Raw genomic sequence first — 25321 nt, 5'->3', positions numbered from 1 at the left:
AAAGCCAGAATGAGGAATTCTGCAGTAATACAAATGAGATGTTTAGAAATATTTTGTGTTTGTTGCTTTCTAATGCACATGAACTACTATTAATTTTGTACTTTTGTAAAGTGGTCAACCCAGTGCTACCAGAATTGAACTTCGAAGGAATCCCTAAAGTTACTGGCTACTTGAGAAAATTAAAACCTTGATAGTTTGATGTGATTTTATGGTGTGATAGGGGTTATTTATTAACTTTATATGAAAATTTTGTCTAATAATTCTTTAATTACTGAACATCAGTAATGGCCTGAATACTGCATGTAAATCTCTTAGATGTATGTTCCATATTTTGAATGTATATCCATTTGCTTGTATCTAAAAGTGGAAGCAGTTTGGGTGACTTGCAGTTGAGTTATACTTAGAGGATGTCACTTTTATCCAGGAAATATATATGGAGTACATCTTATGTACTTGGCATTGAGAATGTAGTTGTAAAGAAAACATTTTTCCTTGTCCTAATTGAGTTTATAGTCCAGAAGTTGGCCATTCTGCAGAGATTTATTAAACCACCTACTTTATGCAGTGTACCATGTTATGTAAAATGAGAGATGCAAAGGTAACTATTAACTTAAAAATCTGTGGGAGAGTTGGAATATGGCAAAATTTTAGTAGACATTTAGTTAAAATTCATAGATATTAGATGTTTATTTGATTATTACAAGGTATAAAGAGCTAGTTATAATGGGGTAAAAATTAATTGAAGCATGGAAATTATAGGGAGAGAAAAGATCATTTCTGCTTTGGTTACATTTGGGATTTCTTAGAAATAAAATTCCTGAAGCTATTAGCTTGAAAGACATAATCACATGCTAAGGAGTTATTACAGATTTTATTTTATTTAGTTCACCGAAAAGCGAAGAGAACTGAAGTTTGATGGTCGTTTGGATAAAGAACTTTCGGAATCCTATGCATTTCTTATGGTTGATCGATATCAGGTGTGTGAACTCCTTTTATAAAAAACAATTTGAGGATGTTTCCACTGTAAGTTACTAATTTTGCAGTGTGAACAATACACTTGGTAATTATAAACTAATGTTTTACATTTTACTATAAATGATATGTGTAAGTGGATATATATGTGGAAGAAATGATTTAGTAGGGCAAGATATTTCATTGTTATGTAATTTATTTTTCAAATGTGCTTATTTTTTCTCTGACCAAACCTATTTTCTTTGCCTAGGATGTGCTTGATAATAATTTTCTCTTTATTAAAGTAGATTATCTTCTGTATTGTTGATTATATGTACTAGGAGCTATTTTGTCTCCTTTAATTAAAGTTGTGTAGGTGGAGTTACTTTTTCTTTAAATGTTTTGCCAGTTCTAATTCTCTTTAAAAGGGAATGTTTGTATATACAAGTGGCATGAATTCTGAGTATCTGTCACACCTAGTATAAACAAAAATGGATATCTGCTATGGTTACATTGCAAGCATAAGCCAGTTTCACATTGATATTTAGTCATAAATTGTCATGTGTATAAAATTTCTATAATGTAGAACTTACAGGGTTTAGGAGCTTGTATTTTATTTAAAACAAGTTTATAAATTATCTTTTCATGTTTTAAATGTATTATGATTGCAAGATGAAGTGTTTTGTTTGTTTAGGTGCAAAGCATATGTGAAAAAGGATTACAGGTGGGCCAGTCCAAAATAACCATTCTTGGCAGTCCTTCCATGGGTAATCTTTTTTTTTTTTTTTTTTCATTTATCTACTATTAAGTTGCCACTTAAACATGTTTTTGTTGCAGTCCTTATAATTAAATTCATGTTTGCTTTGTCACGTTCTCAGAAAAAGTAGGATAGTTTGAGGTTATGCAGCGTAAAACCAGTTTTACCCTTTGTTTCTGATTTGCATACTTCAAATTGATCAAAGATTATTATTTTTTTAACTCAGTCCTGGTGATTTTGAGAAATTTGGATAGTTTCACAGGTTTTTTTTGTAGTTTTGTGGTTAGGTTTTGGTTTTTGTTTGTTTTGCTTTGGATTAATATCCACTGTCTTTACTGTCATTACATTTTTTTTTAAGTTGTCATACTTTTTCTCTCATCATTAGATTAAATGTTTGAATTTTCTTTTTAGTATTTGTGCCCTTATTCAAATTCTTTAATTTTTCCCTCTTTACTAGGTATCTATCTTTCTAAGTATGCTGATTTATTACAAGCTAACCCTTTGGAAGCTGGGGCAGTGGGCGATGTTGTTATTTTTAAAATAATGAAGGTAATTTTAACTTTTACATTTCATATATCAAAGACAGCATTTGGTTTGGATTTTAGTTGGCTCTGTCTTTAGGAGTTTGATTAAATTAAAATTGATGCTTGCTTTATTTAGTAGATAAACATACTTTGAAGAGTGGTTTGCCATCTTTAATCTATTTGACTTCCTTTCCAAAGAAAAGAATGAAGAGGGTAATACAACTGGTAATGTCATTTAGGCTAATGAACAGTGTTGTGAATAAAATTTTTATTTCCTTGGGGCGCCTGGGTGGTTCAGTCGGTTGAGCGTCCGACTTCAGGTCATGATCCACGGTTTGTGGTTTCGAGCCCCGCATCAGGCTCTGTGCTGACAGCTCAGAGCCTGGAGCCTGCTTCGGATTCTGTGTCTCCCTCTCTCTCTGCCCCTTCCCTGCTCGTGGTCTGTCTGTCTGTCTGTCTCTCTCTCTCTCTCTCAAAAATAAACATTTAAAAAAAATTTTTTCTATTTCCTTGTTATTAAATTCAAACAGCACTTTTTTTTCATGGTTAACTCCTTTTTACTGCTTCAATATTGGTAAAAAGTGTTGAGTGTTACCAGGTATTAAAGGAAAGAACTGTTGTCATAGGTGATCTGTATTCAGAGAGGTATAAATTAGGTTAGGTGGACTTAAAAGGTTTTCTTTATTTTAGGGTAAAATAAAAAGTTTGGAATCTATATTAAATAAAAGTGCTTTGGACCCAACGCCGAAACATGAATGTCACGTGTCAAAGAATGCCAATAGAGTTACATCACTTTTGGCTTACAGAGCCTATGAGCTTACCCAGGTAAGTGCCTGGATTCATTTCAGTGTTAATGACTTCATATCTGTTTTGTCATCAAATCCTTTAAAATGTCTCCTTTTCTGTACCTTCTGCCACCACACCAGTCTAACCTCTGGTATCCATATAACACTACCAGACTCCAGTGTTTCTCACTACTGTTTGTTCAGTGTTTTCAAGACCATTCAGAAACCTAAGTCTTGTGGCTCCCCAGACTTAACAAAGTAATACATTCCTTAGTCTAGTTCTTCCTTCCAAGCTGATGTTTTGTATGATTGCTGCCCTCAGTAAACCTCATTTTATTTGAAGCCTAGGCTTCTCTTGGCCTAGATCCTGGCCTAGAAAGATATCCTGTCTAATAAAATACTACTCATTCTTCAAGGTAAAGTTGAAGCCCCTTGAATTACCTTAATTGATGTAATTTTGCACTGTTGATTTGATATTTTTTATTTTAACATTTTTCTAAGACTACAAACTTAGAGTTTTCTAAGATGCAAGTTTTATTCAGATATAATTGATAATACAGTAAACTACAGGTACTTAAAAGTATAATATTTACCAAATTTTAGTCATTTTTTTTTGGAAGTACACACGCGCAGGCAGGGTCAAGGGAGAGAACTTTTTTTGTTTGTTTCATTGTACTAGTTTTTTATTGCTGCATAACAAATTACTACAAATTTAGTGGCTTAAAACAACACAAATTTCTTATTGTACAGTTTTGATGGGTCAGGAGTCTGGGGACAAGTTAGCAAGGTCCTTTCCTCATGTTTCACCAGGTGAATCATGGTGTTGGCCATTGCTGCCATATTCTCTGAGGCTCAGGATTCTCCAGAGAGAGAATCTCAAGCAGGCTTCACACCCAGCTCCTTAAAAAAAAAAAAAAAAAATTGTGTGAGTGAAGCTTTTGTGTTTTTTTTTTTGTGGTTTGTTGTTGTTGTTGTTTTTTTAACTAATCTTAATCTCTACACCCAACGTGGGGCTTGAACTCATAAACCCCAGATCTAGAGTTACACAGTGTACTGACTGAGCCAACCATATCCTTGAAACTTTTTTTTAATTGAAGTGTATAGTTGACTTTTTGAAGACTCTGAATGGGCAAGACATATTGTTGGGGGCTTTCAGCAAAAATTATATTCACCAAAGATGTCTGGGCTGACTTGTTTGTTTGCCTTCTGAATAGTAGTTGGAGAAGGTAGCAATAGGCTTTTCTTTTTCTTTCTTTTTTTTGTATAGTTGTTTTTGAGAGAGAGAGCGTGCACATGAGCAAATGTGGGGGAGGGACAAAGAGAAGGAGAGAGAATTCTAAGCAGGCTCTGTGCCATTAGTGCAGAACTGGATGTGGGGCTCAAACTCAGGAACCTTGTAAGCTGAAGTCAAGAGATGCTTAACCACTGAGCCACCCAGTGCCCCCCCCCCCCACCCTTTTTTTAAAGCAGTAGGTTTTTCTAGCAGAACTTGTAAACTGGCTTGATGTTTCCAAAAAATTTCTAGGCATTTTTAGAGCAGCAACAATATTGAAAATCAGTAGTTTCCCAAGGGAATAAACTTTGAAGGACAGTGCTTTGTTTATAAACCAGGGCATTCTTTTTAATGAAAATCACTAGTCTGGGTTGGTGCCTGGGTGGCTCAGTTGGTTAGGTGTCCCACTTCGGCTTGGGTCGTGATCTTCCAGTTTGTGGGTTTGAGCCCCATGTCAGGCTCTGTGCTGACAGCTCAGAACCTGGAGCCTGCTTCGGATTCAGTGTCTCCCTCTCTCTCTCTGACCCTCCCCTGCTCACTCTCTCTCTCTCTCAAAAAAAAAAAAAGAAAAAAAGAAAAAAAATCACTAGTCTGTGAGTCACAAAACCCTAATGAATGTTGTGAATAGGTGAAGGGGAGAAGCAGATGGTAGTAAGACAATTAGCTACGTTTGTCACCTGTGTTCATAATCTAACTCCTTTTTTCTGCTTAGTCTGTGGTTAGAGCCAAGAATATATTTTTCTTTTGAAATAATGAACAGAATACTAGATTTGGTTGAGATTGTGTCCTTAGCATTTTACTTTTTGGATTGAATTGACTTTTCTGGGCTGACTTGGAGCTTATAAATGTCCATTTGTAACATTTTTATGAGGAAATTTGTTGCACATACCGAGCCCTCAGCTCTTTAGTAATAACTTTTTCAAGTACCTATTAGTGCTCTGGCATGATTGATTGATTGATCTGGCATGATTGATTGATTGATTGATAGGTAGGTAGGTAGATAGATAGAAGCAGAATATTTTATACCATAAAATGAATATAAAGTGCAAATTATTTTAAATAAATTAACAAGCAGTGCTTAAAGATACTTCCTGTTAGAGACATTTAAATGGTGTTATGTTTCTCTAAAGTCAGGCAACTAAAGATTCTACTCTGTACCTTTTTGTCTTTTTATAGAAGTTAATTTTGCATTTTCTTATTTTTAGTATTATTTTTATGAGTATATCTTTGATGAACTCAGGCGAAGACCAAGACATGTGTGTCCATATGCCGTTGTATCTTTTACTTACAAAGATGATATACAAACTCCGAAGTTTGTACCTTCATCAAGGTAAGACTCGTGAGTTTTAGACATCATTCAGAATACTAATTTACATATCCTGCATGGCCTAGAACACTGTTTTCTTCCCATTTTTTTTCTTGTCTTGCAACTAATTAGATGCACAGTGTTTATAATGACTTGTGAAAGTAGAGTGTGAAAAATGTTCTTTATATGCAACTAAAATTTACTTAAACCTCACCAGTTAACCCTTTTTTTCTTGATATTGACGGTTTGCATAGTTGAGTAAAATGCAGCTTTTATTTATTTATTAAAAAAAAATTTTTTTTTTTGATGTTTATTCATTTTTGAGAGAGAGACGGAGACACAGAATCCGAAACGGCTCCAGGCTCTGAGCTATCCGCCCAGAGCCCTATGCAGGGCTTAAACCCAGGAGCCGTGAGATCATAACTGAGCTGAAGTCAGACACTTAACCAACTGAGCCACCCAGGTGCCCCTAAAATGCAGCTTTTAAAAAAAAGTGAAATTTTGTGTGTTAGCTCTCCTACAAATGAGGAGCTTCTACAAAAGATCCCCGATCCTACCTCAAACAAATTAAATCAAATGTGTATTAAGGAGCCTAGGCATTGGTAATTTTTTTTCAATGTTTGTTTATTTTGAGAGACAGGAGGAGCAGAGAGAGAATCCCACGCAGGCTGTGCTGTCAGTGCAGAGCTCATTGTGGGGCTCAATCTCACAAACTGTGAGATCATGACATAAGCCGAAATCAACGAACTTAGCCCTCCCTAGGCATTGGTAATTTTAAAAGCTTCCAGGTGATTCTGATTTTCAGTGAGTTGAGTACCACTGATGATTTCTTATAAGCTTTAATACAAAGTGACCAAATGCAAAGTAGTCTCCCTTATTGTTTCGCCCATGTGGTGATTCCAGAAAAAATGTTGGTAAAATTGAATAAGTAAATGTATAGGGATGTAGGTGAAATGGTCAAATGTCTGTTTAAAGTTATGTATGAGCCTTATTAATTTAGAAATACTGTTTTTAAAAAGCCACATATCATGAAACACATTTTTGAGGGCAACCTTTTCGTTGGTTTTCCAGATCAAATCATCTTGTCTTTCTTTAAGTTGTTTGAGATCCAGCACACTTATTTCATGTCACCAAATAGCCCTGGTAACCATCCATCCATAGCCATAAGTAGCAGTTCATATGTTATCCAGACACTTGTGATTTTCATTTTTCTTGTGGCTCTGTATTTATGATTTCCATGATAAATTTACAATAGGGCCTTTCGATAGTAATCTTTAAAAGACATCCACCACTTAGTAATTATGAGGTCATACCTCCAGGAATTGTAACTGTGTTAATTTTTTTTTTTTTTTTTTTTTTTTGCCTCTTCTTTGATTCTATCTTTTGGTCTCCATATCATTTAAAAATGAGCATTGTTTGAACACCTTTGCTATACCTCAAATGCTGCTATGAATCATTCTGCCTCAGGGCCTCTGCATTTACTGTTCTCTTTTCCCAATTAGCTACATTGTTTACACTAAAAACCTTTATCAGATCTCTCCTTAAAGGTGACTTTATCAGTGAGGCCTTTCATGATTTTTGTTTTTAACCCCATAACCTTATTGCTTTCTCTTTTTCTGGTTTCACTTAAAACCATCATCTGGTAAACTATATACTACTTTTGGTTGTTGCCTGGAATCTTCATGAGGTTGTAAACTCTATGAAGGCAGGGGCTTTGTTCATCCTGGTAATCCTGTTATCTAGAACTGTGCCGGGTAAATAATAGGAACTTGGTAAATATTTATTGAATGATGAATAAATAACATTTAAGTGTATTTTGAGGCTATTTTTTCAAATCTCATCACCAAAATAAAGTAATTCACAGAGACTTTAATGGACTCTGTTTTCTTCTGATGACTATTTTTGGGGAAAATAGCTCCCATAAATTTGGACAGATATGATAATTTGAGCCAAGTAAGTAATTGTTTTCTTCATATAGACTTGGATGTATTAAGTGTTGTAATAAGTAGTTCATATGTATTTCCCACTTGGATAAAAAGGATTTAATTTTTCTTGTACCTTATGCCATTAGAAATAGTGCTTATGTCAAGATCCTGAATGTTAACTTTCTTGTTACCAATCAGTAATGTTTTCTTTTCTTTTTAAAACTTATAGATCTAACAGTTTCAATGCAGATAGAAACACTGGTAAGATTCTTTTATTATTCTCCTTTAGTTTTATAAATTGGAAGAATAAGTACATAAAATAAAAAAATTAGTGTTTTACTTTATTTTTATAATGGACAAAAATCTGCAAAGTATGATAAAAGGGGTGAGGCCATGTTATGATATAGCATCAACATTTGGTTGTCCAAGCATAAGGTCTTCTTTAGAAGCTGCTGAAACTATGAGTAAACCAAAGGATTTTAGCACTTTGATAAAAGTAAACAAAGAAGCTTTACAACTTAGATAATTAAAATACATTTATCAGAAGTTTAGGATTTAGAAGACACAGAAAAGATTAAAAGCAAAACTGACATTTTCTGTCATCAAGTTTCTCCACAATGAAAAGAAAGTGAGTAGAGAGGGTAGGAGATGCTGTGGGGATTTGTGATTTGTGTAGTTAACTGGATTTAATATAGTAAGATAGTCTCCTTTGGGTGAAATAAGAAGGCAGTAAATGCTTGGTCTTTGCTCTTCAACTGTCTGATATGAGGACATTTAGACAAATTTGTTAATTTTTTGCAGCTGGAATAATCCTGTAGGGGAAAAGATCCCTGAAACAAAAATCCTATTTGAACTCTCTCCTAAATAGCAATGTCATGGGTGTTTTTTGTGTGATTTTTATTTCTTGTTGTCATAGATGTTTTTCCCTTATTTGTAGTAAACATGTATTTGCTTCTGGGCTGCTAGAGGCTGAACTATATCATTCTTTTTATTTAGACAAATTTAACTACACCTTGTGGAAAGGACAGCTTTTAAATAAAGGAAAGCTTTTGTGTTATATTTCTCTGAGGTCAACCACTCGTGCTTTTTTGCCTATCAAGCTGTAAGTATGTTATAAGAAAATAGCAATTAGCGGTTGCTCAATATAGTTTCTTCTTTTGCTTTTTATTCTTATATTTAAATTTTGCTTTGGTCCACAAGAACTTCAATGTAAATGTCGATTTGTTTTAAAAGATTGATAACTTGGGAAACACATTTGGCAAAATGGGCCCTCTGCTTTTCTATCTTGGTTTGAGAATGGGCTAAGTAGTCATATACATTTATAGCATAAAAGTTTCTGAATGATTTTAAATTTTAAAAGTAATTTTTCAAAGTTTTATCCTAATTAGATATATTTGTCATTTAGCAATTTGAACATGGTAGACTTAAAAGTTATCAGTTCTTTGTTGGAAACCTCTTTGATGTGGTGAGGTAAGTTAAAATTTATAGACTGTTTTCAGTCCTGTGCAGCATATATTAGAATAGAATGGTCTAAAATGATCTTTTGCTACCACCCAAACATTATGGGCCTTCATTAAATGTTTGATGATTACTTTCAGGATTCATACTCAAATTGTCTTAATAAAAGGACAGCCTTTAATCCTTTGTGGTTAGGAAAATTGGTGTATAAGATTAGCTTCTGGCTTAAAAATGGAAGGTTGGTGATATTACCAGTCTTCCTATCTACTTCTCTATATATCTGGGCTTCCCATTTCCAATCCTCTTTAGAATCAAGTCTAATATTAATAGTATGTTGTGGGTGGAAAGGAGATAACATTGCTAGAGTTAAAAATACAGGTGAGGCACACATACTTTTTCAATTTTCTTTCAGTCCCGAAAAGTTAGATGTTGAAACAGTTATGAGTATTGATCATCTGAAACAGAAAATCCCTCCGGCGCTGTTTTATAAGGAAACATACTTAGGTCCAAGTGAAGGTAAGTAATTTAATTTTATTAAAATATATAAGAAGCAGATTTGATTTGAATATTTACCTTGTATTTTTTCTTATGTCAGTTTTGAAGAATGGAATGTATTGCAGCCTTTATGAAGTTGTAGAAAAGACAAGAATTGGAAGTAACATGGAGAGTTTACTACAAAAACTAGAGAAAGAAAAACTTGTGAGTGAAAGGTTTTAAAATGTTCCTCATTCTCCCTTAGAAATAAGTGTTTGAATAAGTGATCATATTAATATTTCAATTTATTTCATTTTTGCCTCAGAGTACCATAGGGTCTCTGTCTTTGTTGATATTATTTAGTGAACCATTTTACTATGGCCTTTAGTAGTCGTCATTGTTGTTTTTGTTTTTTTTTAAAGCCATGACACTAGACCTTCTGCAAGTCTTCTCCATGAAGTATCTTTATTGTATTTTGTGATTGTGACAACAAATATTTATTGAATATTTTCTTATGCAGGGTGTATAATTCCAAAAAGAATGAGATAAGGACTTTTCTGGATCATATACAGAGTGATAAATGAAGTTACTCATGTAGATATGGTTTGTTCCAGTAGGACTGTGCCATATTTGAAGAATCATCAGAACAATTGCTTGGTGAGGTTGAAAGAGAAAGGAACACTAGAGTAGTTGGGGGAAAGTGGTAGGACTTGAGACTAGAAAAGTTGTGGGGGTGGGGCCTGTGTCCTGCAGTGTTGTGTAGGCAGTGTTCAAATGTTGGGAATTTTGGGTGTCATCCTAAGAGCAGTTGGTTTTAAAGGGAGCGCAGGATGTGTTTTTGATTGTGTATACAACATGATCAGATCTGTGTTTGGGAAATTTATTTGGTTACTCTGTAGAGAATAAAGAGGCGAGATGGGGCAGGAAAGTAGCATTACATTAGAGGGTGGTAGTGGGTTAGAGGAGAGAGGTAAGAACAATGATATAAGAAGAGACTGATTTAAGAGCTGTTTACTAGGTAGTATCCAATAATAGATACTGATTTTATTGAGTTTAGATTGAGGGTTTAGGTCAGGCATTAGTTGTGATGGGGTTAGGAAAGAACAAGATGAATACATGCTATTATGTGTAGTTCTGCTGAAGGAGAGGAGTTGGTTACAGAGAGGGGTTATTCCAAGGTTTCAGTTAACCTGAGATAGATGAGTTCACTTTTAAATGTTGATGAGACATTTCAATAGGGGAAGAAGTATTTTGCACAGGTATGCCATGTGATAAAAGCTTTTCAGCAGTTAACTTCTTTTTACTCATTTTATTGAGCCTCAATTTCCAGGTAGTCAAATGGAGGTTACTATCAATGATTTTCAGAACTGGCAACTGCATTTTTAATGGTTATGTAGAATTTTGTTGTATGCATATTTATTTTCTTAACCCATCCATTGTTTAGAGTGGCAGAGTCAAATTGTGTACAAAATTTATAGGCAGAGTTTATATACTTATGAATTGGTGGACATCTAACAATAATTTTTTGACTAACCAGCTGGAAATCTTTGGACTGGGCATCTTATAACACATACATATGGACAGATGCACATTCGCCACATATGAATATACTCTTATATTTACATTTCTTGTTTTCTTCTGAAAGCTTGCCTAATACAACTATTCCTCACATCAAAATCTGTTTAATTCCTGAGTTCAGAAAGTGAAAGTTCAGATTGTAGGTTTGGGTATGGTGAGATACTGGGTTATCCAAATCTGTTCAGTTCTTCCATTTCAGAGAATGAGTATTGAGAATCTTGACAATGAGGAGTTTATCAGAAAATTACAGTATCTTCCATTCTAATAGTGAGACTCGGGATAGGAAGATACTGGTATCTTATTCTTCACCTGAGCAAGTACTATATTAGATTCTTAGAGGACTGGGTTTTCTCAGGGTTAAGAAATAGAGTAAGATCCTATGTCTTAGAGGGCATGAGCATTCTGCAGGGGTATACTACTTGAGTCTAATGGAGTTGAGATATTTTTGTATAGCTATCCCTTTTCCTGCAAGCTCATTGGGAATTATTCTAACTATGGCTACTTTCTTCATAGTTCTAATGAAGATGGGAGATGCATTGGGGACTGTTGAGTTCTCAATAGTTTTATCTTGAATATGCACACTAAATGTTCTGAATCAGAGATAGATTTAGTGAATACCTCACAGTAGTAAATATATTGGCCTTCCTTTGCCCCCTAGTCCTTAGCCTTAGGGCATCCCAAGGAAAGACAGGTCTGTTAATCCTGTGCAGGTGGCTGGATATTCCACAGGCAAGGGATGAGGAAAAATTACTTTTCTTTGCTTATAAGGGAAGAAGGCCACTGTCTCCCTCCCCTTCTGGGAAGTTCTCCTTGAAAATGTGATGAATATTAACTCCAGTACTGTGGTAAATGAATAAAATCTCTTCAGGATACATTCAGCCCTCTGGAACTTAAAACATAGGAACTAATCTGTGCTGTAACCTCTTGTTCCTCTTGTGTACCCACGTGGCACTCTCAGGGAGATAAGAAATTTAATTATCTTTTTGGATCAGAGCAGTTACTTAGATAATTGGCTCTAAAGTATGTGAGGAGTAAAATATTTCTGGGGGAAGTGAATGCAAACATTTCCCTATCTGTATATTTACTTTTTTGTGTATCAGAAGGCTAGTTTTGGAGGACCACAGAGAAATTAGGGAAATTTTATTTCCTCACAAGGAGATTTGTAATATAAGTAAAATTATATTGAGCTTTCTTTTGGTTGGTGATAAGTTAGTAATTCTTAAAACTAACTTAATATAAAGGAAAATGATATATGTCACTAAATTTGAACGTTATTTCTGATGTGAACACTCTTCTGTATATCTCCCAGTGTGACATGTACAAAAATTTTTTCTCTTGGGTATATATCTAGTATATTAGATTTATTATCGATAAGTAGAATCATTGAATCGTAATTCTACATGACTAGCTTTACAAGATAATGTCATATTGTTTTAAATATCTGTACCAATTAAAAAAAATATTTGTACCAATTTATATCCCTTACTACCAGCAAGTTCTCGTAAATTCACGGTTATTAGTATAGTCAGACTGTGGCATAATCTTGCCAGTATGGTTGGTATAAAATATATTGTACTGTGATTTTAGCCTGTATTTTCCTGAAATATGATGAGTTGATCATCCATTTATGAATGTATTTCTTTCCATATTCAGTTGCCTATTGTTTGCTTTGTGTTTTTATTTTATTATTTTTTTTTTACTATTTTATTTCTTAAAATTTTTTAAATGTTTATTTTTGAGAGAGAGAGAGAGAGAGAGAGCAAGCAGGGGAGGGGCAGAGAGAGAGGGAGACACAGAATCCAAAGCTGGCTCCAGGCTCTGAGCTGTCAGCACAGAACCTGATGTGGGGCTCCATCCCACAACCCTTGAGATCATGACCTGAGCCAAAGTCAGATGCTTAACTGACTGAGCCACCCAGGTGCCCCTGCCTTGTGTTTTCTTACTTATTAGAGGAATTTTTAATACATTTTTGGGTCCTAATACTGAGCTATGTGTGCTAGAATTTTTTTTTTCATAATCTATGCTTGCCTTTTCACTTTATTCCTGGTGTTTTTTGAAGAACAGATGTTCCTAACTTCAGTGTGTTTAAATTTATCTGCCTGAATGTTAAGCACTGTTCGTGACTTTAAGAAATCTTTCCTTACCCCCTAGATCTTACAGGTATTGCCCCTGTGTTTTCTTCTGAATATGTTATGATTTTGCCTTTGGCACCTAGGTCTTTAAATAAATAAATAGGTTTTTGCTTGTTTTGTTTTTGTGTGATATAATATAGGAATCCAGTATTCATTTTTTTTCCCCAATATGAATACCAAATTGTTCCTGAAACATTTCTCCACCGAGAAGCCTTGATATGAGGTAGAGTCAACTGCCTCTTTTGGGAACTGTTTTGCTATTTGAGATGGAACTTTTTTTCAAATATTTAAATATCAGCTTTGCTTTTTTCTTTCTTTAATTTTTTTTTTTCATTTTAGAGAGAATCCTAAGCAGGCTCTGGGCTGATGTGGGATCCCATGACTCTGGGATCATGACATGAGCTGAAATCAGGAGTCTGTTGCTCAACTGAGTGAGCTACTTAGGCTCCCCTCAGCTTTGCTTTATGCAAAAAATGTTAGAATCAGCTTTTAAGGTGCCTCCCCACCCCCCCCCCCAAAAAAAAGCCCTATTGAGATTTTTTTAATATATAGATGAAATTTGAGAGAATTGATGTGTTTTATGTTACTGTCTTATCCATGAACAGGATTATCTCTTTACTCTTTTAGGGTATTCTTTTAGTAGAGCTTTATAATTTTCTGGGTACATGTCTTGCTTATTTTTTGTTTGGTTTATCCCCAGCCATTTAATTGTTTTTGGTGTGATTGTAAACAGTATTTTCCATTTCAGTACATTTTCTGTTTGTTGTGTATATAAAAATGTAATTGATATTTATGTATTAATTATATGTTAGATCAGAGTATGAAATTTGAATAATTTATTTTTTGTACATTGTTTGAGATTGCTATATAGATTTTATTATCTGGAAGCAACATTGGTTTTTTTTCCTTTCTAGTCTTCAAGCTTTGTATTTCTCTTTCTTGTATTAGTATTACTGTGTAATCTAGGATCTCCAGTACAATGTTGAATAAAAGTGGTAGTTGGAGGCATTCTCTGGTCTTTGATTTTAAAAAGAACATGTCTAACATGAACCATTAGGTAGGAAGTTTGTAGTAGATTTTTCATAGATACCTTTATCAGTTTAAAAATTTCCTTCATTATTTTAACCACTATGGGTTTTGAATTTTTTTTAATGCTTTTTTCATTTTTTGTTGTTGTTTTTGTTTTTGGCTTTTATCAAGTTGGTAACAAGGTGTATTAGGGTTCTCCAGAGGAACAGAACTAATAGGATGTACATATATAGAAAGAGATTTATTATAAAGAATTGGCTCACACAGTTATGGAGCCCATAAAATTCCAAAATTTGCAGTCACCAAGCTGGAGAATCAGGAAAGCTTATGTGTTAAAGTCATCCAAAAATATTCTCAGAAACAGCCAGAATAGAGTTTGACCAAATATCTGGACACCCTGTGGCCCAGTCATGTTGACACACAAAATTAACTATCACATGTAATATTTATTCTGTAGACTTAGAAGATGAATTACATTTATCTTTTGCCAGTATTTAACTATGTTTGTATTGCTAGTTAAGAACACCAACTTCACTTTTTTTTTTTTTTGTAATGTATGGTTTGATCTGTGAATGTTTTGTTGAAAAATTTTGTATCTGTGATAAGTTAGATTGACCAGCAATCTTGTTCTTGTCTAGTTTTTGTATCAAAGTTATACTAGTGGGCACCTGGATGGTTCAGTCAGTTAAATGTCCAACTTTTGATCTTGGCTCAGGTCATGATCTCCTGGTGAGATTGAGCCCTGCATCAAGGTCTACACTGACAGCACAGAGCCTGCTTGGAATTCTCTCTCCCTCTCTCTTTGCCCCTTCCCTGCTAGTGCACACACACACTTTCTCTCTAAATAAATAAATAAATAAATAAAAACTTAAAAGTTACACTAGCTTCTCAGAATTGAGTTGAATAGTATTCCTCATTTTGTAAGAGATGTTTGTACATATGATTAGAATAATCTGTTCTTTGGATGTTGGCTAGCACTTAATTACAAAACTGCCTTCGTTTTTCTGGATGATTTTAAAGTACTGATTCAATTTAATAGTTAAACTTCTCAGGTTTTCTATTCTTATGTCAGTTTAGATATATTATGGTTTTGTTTGGTTTTTAGGAATTTGTCCATTTTTTCTATGTTTTTGAGTTTATTGCAATATAGTCATTTAAATAGTCTATTAATAGCTGCTGTGAGCATTATAATGTGATAATATTTTCATTATGCCTTCCCTTATTAGTCACTTTCACCAGGGGTTTGTGTGTTTTTTAATCTTAACCAAATTATGGTTTTAACCTTCTGTTATATCTTTGTTTTACTCTTTTCCTAATTTTAGCTGTTCTATTAATTTCAACTTTTGGGAGGTTCATTTTATTTCTGCTTTCTTAAGTTGGAAAAATGGTCAATGCAAGTACTCTTTTAGTTGCATTCCACAACTTTTAATATGTAGGATTTTCATTATCATTCAGTTCTAAGTACTTCTTAGTTTTCATTATGATTTTCTATTTTGATACGTGATGTAGAGGATTGTTTTTAAATTTCCAAATATATAAGAATACTTTTGTCTTTTTTTTTCCCATTTAATTGTTATAATCAAAACAGGTGGTGATTATTTGAAATGTATTGATACTTGATCTAAAGCCAACTTTGTGGTCAATTTTTGAACATGCCCTGTAGATGCTCTGTAGATTTGCCAAAAAAAGTGTATTCTTTGTTAGATTCTGGGTACACAATTCTGGGTTGACAGCTATTTCCTCTTAGTGCTTTGACTATATTACAATATCTTCTGGCTTCTATTTTTGTTGAGAGGTCAGTTCTTAGTCTAATTATTGTTCCTATGTAGGTCGTCATCTTTTTTCTGGTTGCTTTTTTAATCTTTGTCTTTGGTGTTTTTCAACTCTGTATCTAGGTATAGATTTCTTATTTATCCACCTTGGTATAATTTGATATCTGGATTTATAGATGCATTTCTATAATACAGTCATTATCTTTCTGATTATACTTCTCCTTCATTCTTTGTAGACTGTTTTTCTAGGAACCTAGAGCATCCTATGTCAGGTCTTTTCATTATGTTCTTGATGTCTGTGAACTTCTCTTGTGTTTTACATCTACTTGTTTCTCTGCTTCATTCTGAGTGATTTCATCATAGTTACCCTCTAGTTTACAAATTCTGTCTTTAGCTGTGTCTGGTTTGTTATTTAATCCATTCGTTGAGTTTCCAATTTCACATAATATTTTTGATTTCTTAAAAGTTGTATTTGCTTATTTTTAAGACCTGCCTGGTCGTTTTTTTTTTCTTTTTAAATAGATTCTTGATAATATTTTTTAGAAATACTTATTGAGGACATGGAGGTTCTATTCTGATATTCAGCTTATATTGAAATAAGCTTCATTTTAGCCATTTCTATTTTTATTATTATTTTTTAGAGAGAATGTGAGTGAGGGAGAGGGACAGAGAGAATCTTAAGCAGGCTTCATACTCAGCGTGGAGCCCAACATGGGGCTCGATCCCGCGGCCCTGGGATCATGACCTGAGCCAAAATCAAGAGTTGGATGCTCAACTGACTGATGTTTGTTTATTTATTTTGAGAGAGAGGGTGTGAGCAGGAGAGAGGCAGAGAGGGAGAGAGAGAATCTTAAACAGGCTCCATGCTCAACACAGAGCCCAACACGGGGCTCAATCCCACAACCACAAGATCACAATTTGAGCCTATATCAAGAACCAGATGCTCAACCAACTGAGTCACCCAGGTGCCCCATGCCTAGCCATTTTTAAGTGTACACCTTTTCAGTGATGTTTAGTAGATTCACAGTGTTGTGTAGCCATCATCACTATCCAATTTCAGAACATTTTTATCCCCTAGAAAGAAAAGAAACCTCATACCTGGTAACCATACATTCTGTATTTTTTCCTCCTCCAATCCCACTATGAATCTACTTCTGTCCTTATGGATTTGTCTATTCCAGACATTTTATATAAATGGAATCATGCAGTATGTGGCCTTTAGTGCATTGCTTCTTTCACTCAGCATAATTAAAAAAAAATTTTTTTAATGTTTATTTATTTTTGAGAGAGTTGAGCAGGGGAGGGGGAGAGAGAGAGGAAGACACAGAATCCGAAGCAGGCTCCAGGCTCTGAGCTGTCAGCACAGAGCCCGACGTAGGGCTTGAACCCATGCGCAACGAGATCATGACCCGAGCTGAAGTCGGGGATGCTTAACCAACTGAGACACCCAAGCACCCCTCACTCAACGTAATGTTTTTAAGGTTCATCCATGTTGTAGCATGTCAGTACTTCATTCCTTTTTATGGCTGAACAGTATTTCATTGTATGGATAATACCACATTTTGTCAATTGTTTCTATTCTTTGTTATGAATAAGCTGCTATGAACATCTGTGTACCAATTTTTATGTGAATGTTTTCAGTTCTATCAGTTATTTCTTTAAGCATCTCATACCTGTGTTATATATTACATTTGTTATTCCACTTTGAAGCCCTTGGCCGTTTGAATCTCTTGTTTCTGCTAAATCTCACTTAGGGTAGCTTATTTCCTCCTAGGTTGTGAGCTTGATGTTTTATATTATTAACACACTTTTGTTTGTTTGTTTGTGTGTTTGTGTGTTTTTAAAGATTTTCTTTTTAGGTAATCTCCACATCCAACATAGGGCTCGAACTCACAACCCTGAGATCAAGAGTCACATGCTCCACCGACTGAGACATCCAGGCGCCCCAACACATTTTTGTTTTTGTACCATGTTACCTTTAATATTTATATGGAAAGTCAAAATAGTAGAATTGAGTAATAAAAATTAATGACTGGGTTGATATTGTTTTCTGAGGGGAAGAAAACAATAAGGTGTAATCGAGGTAGTAGGAGAACCTAGTTAACAGGTGTTTGCTTTCCTATAGCATTTAAAGTATTTCTTGGAGCTAAAGGGCAAAAATACTACTGTTAGGGCCTCTGTCTGCTTGAGTGGTGTTGCTGGGTATAGAGTCCCTGTGCTCCATGAGACTCTGGGGACATTGAAGCCCCTTAAAAGATAAGGAGGGTCTTTATGCCACAGAGCCAATGGAATTTTTAAAAACCTGGTACTTGGAGTGGGGTGAGACATTAAAAAGAATGGTTCTCCTTAGTTACCACAAAGCATGAAAATCTTACTCATGCTTCCCAACTTCCTGTTCTGACAAACCCGGAGATGGGTAAAATGTTAACAGAAATATATAGGATGTATAAAACATTTTTGGACAAAAGTGGTTGAATCTGAAACAAAAATTTTGCAGGTACATTTTCCACCTTACTTTTGGCTATTCGAACGGTATTTTTATTTTTTATTTTATTTAAAAAACATTTTTTTTTGAAGTTTATTTATTTATTTTGAGAGAGACTCAGACAGTGCAAGTGGGGGAGTGACAGAGAAAGAGAAGGAGAGAGAAAATCCCAAGCAGGCTCTGTGCTGTCAGGCAGGGCTCCAACTTAGGAAACTGTGAGATCATGACCTGAGTTGAAACCAAGAGTCGGTCACTTAAATCGACTGAGCCACCCAAGCTCCCCTAAACCACTGTTTTATTAAATGTAAATTGATAGCAGTTACTTTTTGTCCTTTAAATTTGCGTTCTTACACAGACTTTGTTTACTGGAATAGTTACAAATTTACAATACAAATTTAGGTAGCACACATTTCCTTTCAGAGCCCCGAGTTCGTTTGTGTGCAACTGTCATGCTTAATTCTTCCTTTACTTCCCCTTTCTTTAAAATGTATTGTGAACAATTACAATAGCTCCTGAAGTTTCTTTGCATTACATTGTTTTCTTCCCCCTCCTGCACAGTGCTGTTGAGTTTTTGTTGTTTTTTGAACTCCCGTTCAAAAGGATATATTCTTGAGGGCATTCCTGGCTAACTTGGCATCCTTGTCTTTTTACAAATGAGCCAGTGATCTTTTCTTCTAGATTTGTGTGTTTGTCATAATCTGTCATTACCCTTTTCCCAGTCATAAGTACTCTGATGCCTGCAAACTGTTCATCAATTATAATTCTGCCTTTGTTCATGATGTTGCCTCTATTGAAATGTTCTTCCCATAATCTCAGGCTCTTGGCAATATTCCCATCCTTCAACATCCAACTTAAGTATGCTCTTGGCATCTCTTCTAACCATAAATAAATTATAGTTTTTCTCTGTTGTTTTATAAATCTTTTCGAGAACTTTTCTATCTTGACTAATTATTGACATTTCTTGTGTTACTCTCTCCATCCAATTATAAATTACTCTCAAGGCTCTTGTGTTGCTTATCTTTGAAGTTACTTCTGGCAAGGGAAATTGACTTAGATGTGAAATGTGTTCTTTATGTGAAAACATTAGATTATAGCAACACATTTCATTTGAGGTTAGCCTGTAGTCACAGAAAGGCAATGTTTGTGCTGTAGTTGTTTTATACCCCCAACATCCAACACACTGCCTTGGCAACTAATAATAGGTCTTTTGAATTGCTGAGGAAGATATTTGAAGTCTTTAGTTTGGTCCTTGCATTTTAACTTCAAGGAAAAATCAGCAAGTTGGTTTCACAGTTAATTAGAGGAATTCTTTCAGTAGTAATTTCTTGTTTTCATTCTGAGAACTAAGTAATTTTTATTCGATTGGAATTCTGTTAATCAGAGAGTAGAGCTTTTAATTTAGTAGAATTATTTTTCCTAAAGAAAGATGATCAATAACTTATTGTTTTCTTTATAATTGGTAGAAATTGCTATGTCTTTGCCTTATGAGTAATAATAAAACAGATGCAACTTGTTCCCTCTTCCAAAAATGCAGGTTCTTGTTAAACCTTTGGGAGACCGAGGATACCTATTTCTTCTCTCTCCTTGTCAAATGGTTTCTCCATATGGTAGGTGATCTCTTTAATTTTTACAGTTCTTTCTAAAATTTTTAGTTAAAACATATTGCTAATCAATTTGGCTTCTGGTTTTTTTTTTTTTGTTTTTTTTTTAGAACATCAGACTGCCAAGTCTCGAGTCCTGCATGCTTTATTTCTATTTCAAGAACCTAGAGGCATAGTTACTTGTAAGTTCTTTGAGTATCTAAATCTAGTTACTTATAGATACTTACATTTTATTGAAATTTTCCAAATATTTTGTTTCTTACATTTTGGGAAATACTGGGAATATTAAGAGGTCTTAGCAAAATAAAACACGTTATATATGACATGGGTTTTTTTTTTTAACTATTAAAAATTATTTGATATCAGTATTTTCACTAAATAAACATGGGCTGTAATTATTAAAATACCACAGCTTAGATTTTTGGGTTTTATATTTTTATCTTAGTTCAATTTTGCATCCAGATTTTAGTAACAATAAAAGAATCATGTGCTAGGTTAAATTTATGCCATTTAAAATTATAAAAGCTTTTCACACTGATTTTTTTTTTTTTTTTTTAATTGAACTTAGTTAACATACAGTATAGTCTTGGCTTCAGGATTAGTAGAACCCAGGGATTCATCTCTTAAATATGACACACAGTGCTCATCCCAAAAAGTGCCCTCCTTAATGCCCATCACCCCTTTAGCCCATTTCTCCACCAACCTCCCCTCCAGCAGCCCTCAGTTTGTTCTATTTTTCACACTGAGGTTAGAGAAAATTTGCTATTCACTGTTTCTAAGAACATACTTCAATGCTATATTAAGGTAAAAGTCCCACTAATGGGCTTCACTGTTAGATTAAGAATGTCATTTTCTTTTCTTTTCTTTTCTTTTCTTTTCTTTTCTTTTCTTTTCTTTTCTTTCTTCTTTTCTTTTCTTTTCTTTTTTTAAAACATTTATTTATTTTTGAGAGAGAGAGAGACAGCGTGAACAGGGGAGGGGCAGAGAGAGGAGGAAGACACAGAATCTGAAGCAGGCTCCAGGTTCTAAGCTGTCAGCACAGAGCCTGATGCGGGGCTCAAAACCATGAACTGTGAGATCATGACCTGAGCCAAAGTCAGACGTTCAACTGACTGAGCCATCCAGGCGCCCCAAGAATGACATTTTCAATTGTAGCCACTTGGTGCCTGCATATCTGCTTATGGGGGTAGAACATTTATGTGTAGTTAAAGTTGTTACAGTATAGCAGGAAGGAGTGACATTGCTATCGGTTGCAGGACTCTTGCTAGGAGCCTCATATCTTGCCCTGCTTCTTTATTTCTCCTTACATTTTGCTTGCCATCAGTTGAATTGCCTAGGGACAATGGGAAATGAAGATCTTCAATGAGTGGGTTTTTCCCTTTACAGATATGTTCTGCAATTTTGTTTTAGTTTTAATTTCTTATTGGCCTGTTTTTAGAAGCACGCTATTCATCTATTTCTGTATTACATATATGTACTAGGGTACATGCTTCTAGTTTGGTTCATCATTAATGTATGAATGAATGCATTTCTCTGACAACATATAGATCTGTATTTGATTAATTTATTGCTTGCTAACATAGTTTGCTTTTTTGTTTGTTTACAGCACAAAAAGGTTCAACTAATGCAGCACCACAGAAGAGACATGAGAGCATGACAGATGTATTAAAAATAACTCAGTTTTTACAGTTTGCTTTGATTCAGTGTCGAAAGGAATTCAAAAATATGAATACTATAAATTTTCATTCTGTTGTTGAAAAGTATGTAAATGAATTTTTTAAGCGAGGTTTTGGTTCAGGTAAACGAGAGTTTATCATGTTTCCATACGATTCACGATTAGATGATAAAAAATTCTTATACTCAGCTCCAAAAAATAAATCCCATATTGATAATTGTTTGCATGCCTATATTTTTCGGCCTGAAATGTATCAGTTACCAATTTGTAAATTAAAAGAGCTTTTTGAAGAAAATAGAAAACTTCAACAGTTCAGTCCACTTTCAGATTATGAAGGCCAAGAAGAAGAAATGAATGGTACAAAAATGAAATTTGGAAAACGAAATAACTCAAGGGGTGAAACTATTATACCTAGAAAGCACAAGTCCTCTCATTCTTTGGATTATGATAAGGATAGAGTCAAAGAATTGATTAATTTAATTCAGTGTAGGAAAAAAAATGTGGGTGGGGACTCAGACACAGAAGATATGAGAAGCAAAACTGTCTTGAAGAGGAAGCTTGAGGATCTACCTGAAAATATGAGAAAGCTCGCCAAAACCAGTAATTTATCTGAAAATTGCCATCTATATGAAGGTAAAAATATCAGGTTGCTTTTATATAGTATAAAAATAACAACCAAAACTAAAGTAGTTCTGTCCTTTCCCCTAGTACAGGGGTCTGCAAATTACAGCCTGAGAGCCAATCCAGCCTGTCCCCTGTTTTTGGAAAGAAAGTTTCAATGGACTACAACCACGCTTATTTATGTGTATATGGCTGCTTTCACGCTATAATGGCAGAGTTGAGACAGAGACTGCTTGGCCCATGAACCCTAAAATATTTATTGTCTGGTTCTTTACAAAAAATATTTGCCAACTACTGCCTTAGGACATCAGGTTTCTGAATTGTGTAGCTTAGTCTGATAGGAGGAAAATAAAGTATGCGTATAATTGGAGTATAATTGGAGTTCTTGTCCTTTTATATCCCTTTAATTGTATAATTGGAAAAGTACATTGAATATTGGGTTCTTTTAGCATGTTGCTTAATGAAAGGAACCTTCTGAGCTTTAAAATTAAGTTTCTTTGATGCATACACATTTTTTTTCCACTCCAGGAGCCTAGTAATATGTTTGGCTTCTCTTTTTTTCTTTTTATATTTTTCTTTATTTTGTTTTAGTTGACAGTAAAAGACAGAAATGGGAGACCCTAAACTGTGTGTTTCAGTATTGCAAGTAATATAAAACATTTTTCATCTAGAATTTTAAGATCTTTGCTAAAGTAAGCATGAAATGTGTTCCTTGCGTTCAGACACCTTTGAATTTTGCAATGTTGCTGCTGTTCTTATTGATTATGGCAGATCTCAGTATTCCATTCCTGTTGCTTACTAAGCTGTTTTACTTGTATGTGTTCGCATTCAGTGGGTCTCAGAACTAATTTGAATCAATGTCTTTATTGTACTATTCTTCTAGCAATCTGTGTTTGTATCCTCAGTTACTTTTTACTTACCTGCTTTCCTTAAATTCTTCTCTTCCTGCACATATGGTAGCCACTAGCCACGTGTTGTTATTTAAGTTTAAGTTGAAATGAAGTAAGAATTCATTTCATGCTTTATACTTGATATATTTTATCAGCCATACCACCATATTGAAATAGCACAGATAGAGGACATTTCCATCATTGCATAAAGTTTTTTTTAGCCAGTGCTGTTGTTTTCAGTCTTTCAAGTGTTCTTTCTTCACTTGACTTGTGTTCTTTTTCTTTCCAACATTTTCATCTTATTCTTACCTTTGGCTGGCTTTCCTAGCATCTGTCACTCATTTCAGTATCATCTTCCAGTCTTAGCTTCTGTATTTGTCTTTCAAAGCTTTTTTTATAGGCTGGCATGTCCAGCCTGAATAACCATGATTCCCACTCTTTTTTCACATGTTCTTTGATTAGGGCTCATCTCTCTCCTCAGAATATGTCATGGTCAGCAGTTTACTTCTCTTTCTTTCTTCATGTATGAAGCATCTTTGATTTATCTCAAGCCTCATATCTTTGCTTGATCCCTCCTTAGCTTTCTGGCTCTTTTCCTTGAAGGTTTTCATTTCCTTTAGCTTACGCTGTGCTGAACCTGTTGACATTTAGTGATCTGCACTCATACTGTTGACCTGTATCTTGAAAATTAAGTGCTTACTATGTGCCAGGTGCTTTACATTCATGGACTCATTCAGTTCTTGAGTGGTAGACATTATTATTCTTATTTTTCAGATGAGGAAACCATCTCAGAGAAGTTAAATAATTTTCCCTAAAGTTACATAGTTCACTAATCCATGTTTAATCCATAACTTACTTGTGACTGACTTTAAAACATTGTTCCTAAACTTGACTGTGTTTCCTAGCACTGAGCACATAATGGTCAAGATACTTAAATTTCAGTACTGTTTTAGCTGTTAATTGACTAATTTTGTTAAAAATGTAAAAAAAATAGTTGTGGGTGATAGGCTTTATCAATAATAAAATGGTGGGAACGCCATGCTAATTATAATAACTTGAAGGAGAAGCAGGGCAGGGGAGAAGGGAGAAGAGATAGGTTAAACTGGAACAAGCGACAGTCAGACTTGTATTTCTAGGTGTTCCTCATTTGTGTTTCTTTTTAGTCATTTTGATTTTTTAATTTTTGATTTCCGAAAGTAGAGATTTAAAGGTTGGATTCTAACTTTTAAAATACCCTCACCTTGATTTGATGGTGAATCCACTCATTTAATAAGAGGTAATCTCCTAACCTCCCTACCCTCTTTCACATTAACTTTTTGAGGTATGATTTATGTATAATGTACCCATTTAAGTGTACAGTTTAAAGATGAGTTTTGATAGCTATGTTACCACCACTCCAATATATAGAACATTTCCATCACTCCCACATGTTGCCTTGTATTCCTTTGTAATCTCACCCCTCCCTACCACTGAAATGCTTTCTGTCTCTATATAATAGTTTTCCTACTTCTATAATTTTATAATTTCATATATTTAGAATCATACAGTATATACTATATTATTTCTAACTTTTTTTTTGGTACATTATATATACTATGGTACACTATATATACTCTGTCTGCCTAAATTGGAAATCATGACATCTACTCAGGCTTTACCCTCCTTCAGCATTAAAAGCATGGGACTTTTGAACATCTATTCCTTTTGCAGGCTTTAAATATAATGGTTGTGCAGATTACCCAGATTTATATCTGCTTGGAACCATGTCTTAACATGTTTTCTCTCATATTGCTTTTTGTTCTTAGTGCAGGTTTGGTGTAGATTTCTTCAGGATGATTTTGTAGCTTTGTTATGAAATTAAGTAATCTAGTCGTTCAAAATAAGGTTTTAGATTATAAGAATATCAGTCATTATCTTAAAGACAAAATCTAGTAGGTATAGTCCTGGTTTGTTTTTTAGTAGATTTAAATGTAACCTGCATATCTTCCTAACATTTTGCAAAATTACAAGTATACAAATATTTTATATAGTTTTCAAGTCACTTGATAGACTTTGGGGTTTTGGTAATAGAGTTTAAGGTGAATA

At 34.3% G+C, this 25321-nt stretch overlaps 1 protein-coding gene across 8 annotated transcripts in view; it reads left to right on the top strand.

Moving 5' to 3' along the window:
• The window catches only part of TASOR (transcription activation suppressor), a 49608-nt gene that overhangs the window by 9034 nt on the left and 15253 nt on the right, over positions 1-25321 (top strand). For all 8 annotated transcript variants that reach the window (XM_042979182.1, XM_042979180.1, XM_042979181.1 and 5 more), the window contains exons 3-14: positions 885-977; positions 1646-1718; positions 2166-2257; positions 2923-3057; positions 5496-5620; positions 7751-7782; positions 8518-8623; positions 9392-9495; positions 9575-9678; positions 19984-20056; positions 20161-20232; positions 21657-22358. In XM_042979182.1, coding sequence (XP_042835116.1) covers positions 885-977; positions 1646-1718; positions 2166-2257; positions 2923-3057; positions 5496-5620; positions 7751-7782; positions 8518-8623; positions 9392-9495; positions 9575-9678; positions 19984-20056; positions 20161-20232; positions 21657-22358 — 1711 coding nt within the window. The remainder of the gene's footprint in view (positions 1-884; positions 978-1645; positions 1719-2165; positions 2258-2922; positions 3058-5495; positions 5621-7750; positions 7783-8517; positions 8624-9391; positions 9496-9574; positions 9679-19983; positions 20057-20160; positions 20233-21656; positions 22359-25321) is intronic.

This window comes from Panthera tigris, chromosome A2 (assembly GCF_018350195.1).
Source record: "Panthera tigris isolate Pti1 chromosome A2, P.tigris_Pti1_mat1.1, whole genome shotgun sequence".
NCBI lineage: Eukaryota > Metazoa > Chordata > Mammalia > Carnivora > Felidae > Panthera > Panthera tigris.
Note: the sequence above shows the minus strand (reverse complement) of the source record. Positions and strands in the feature narration are given on the sequence as shown.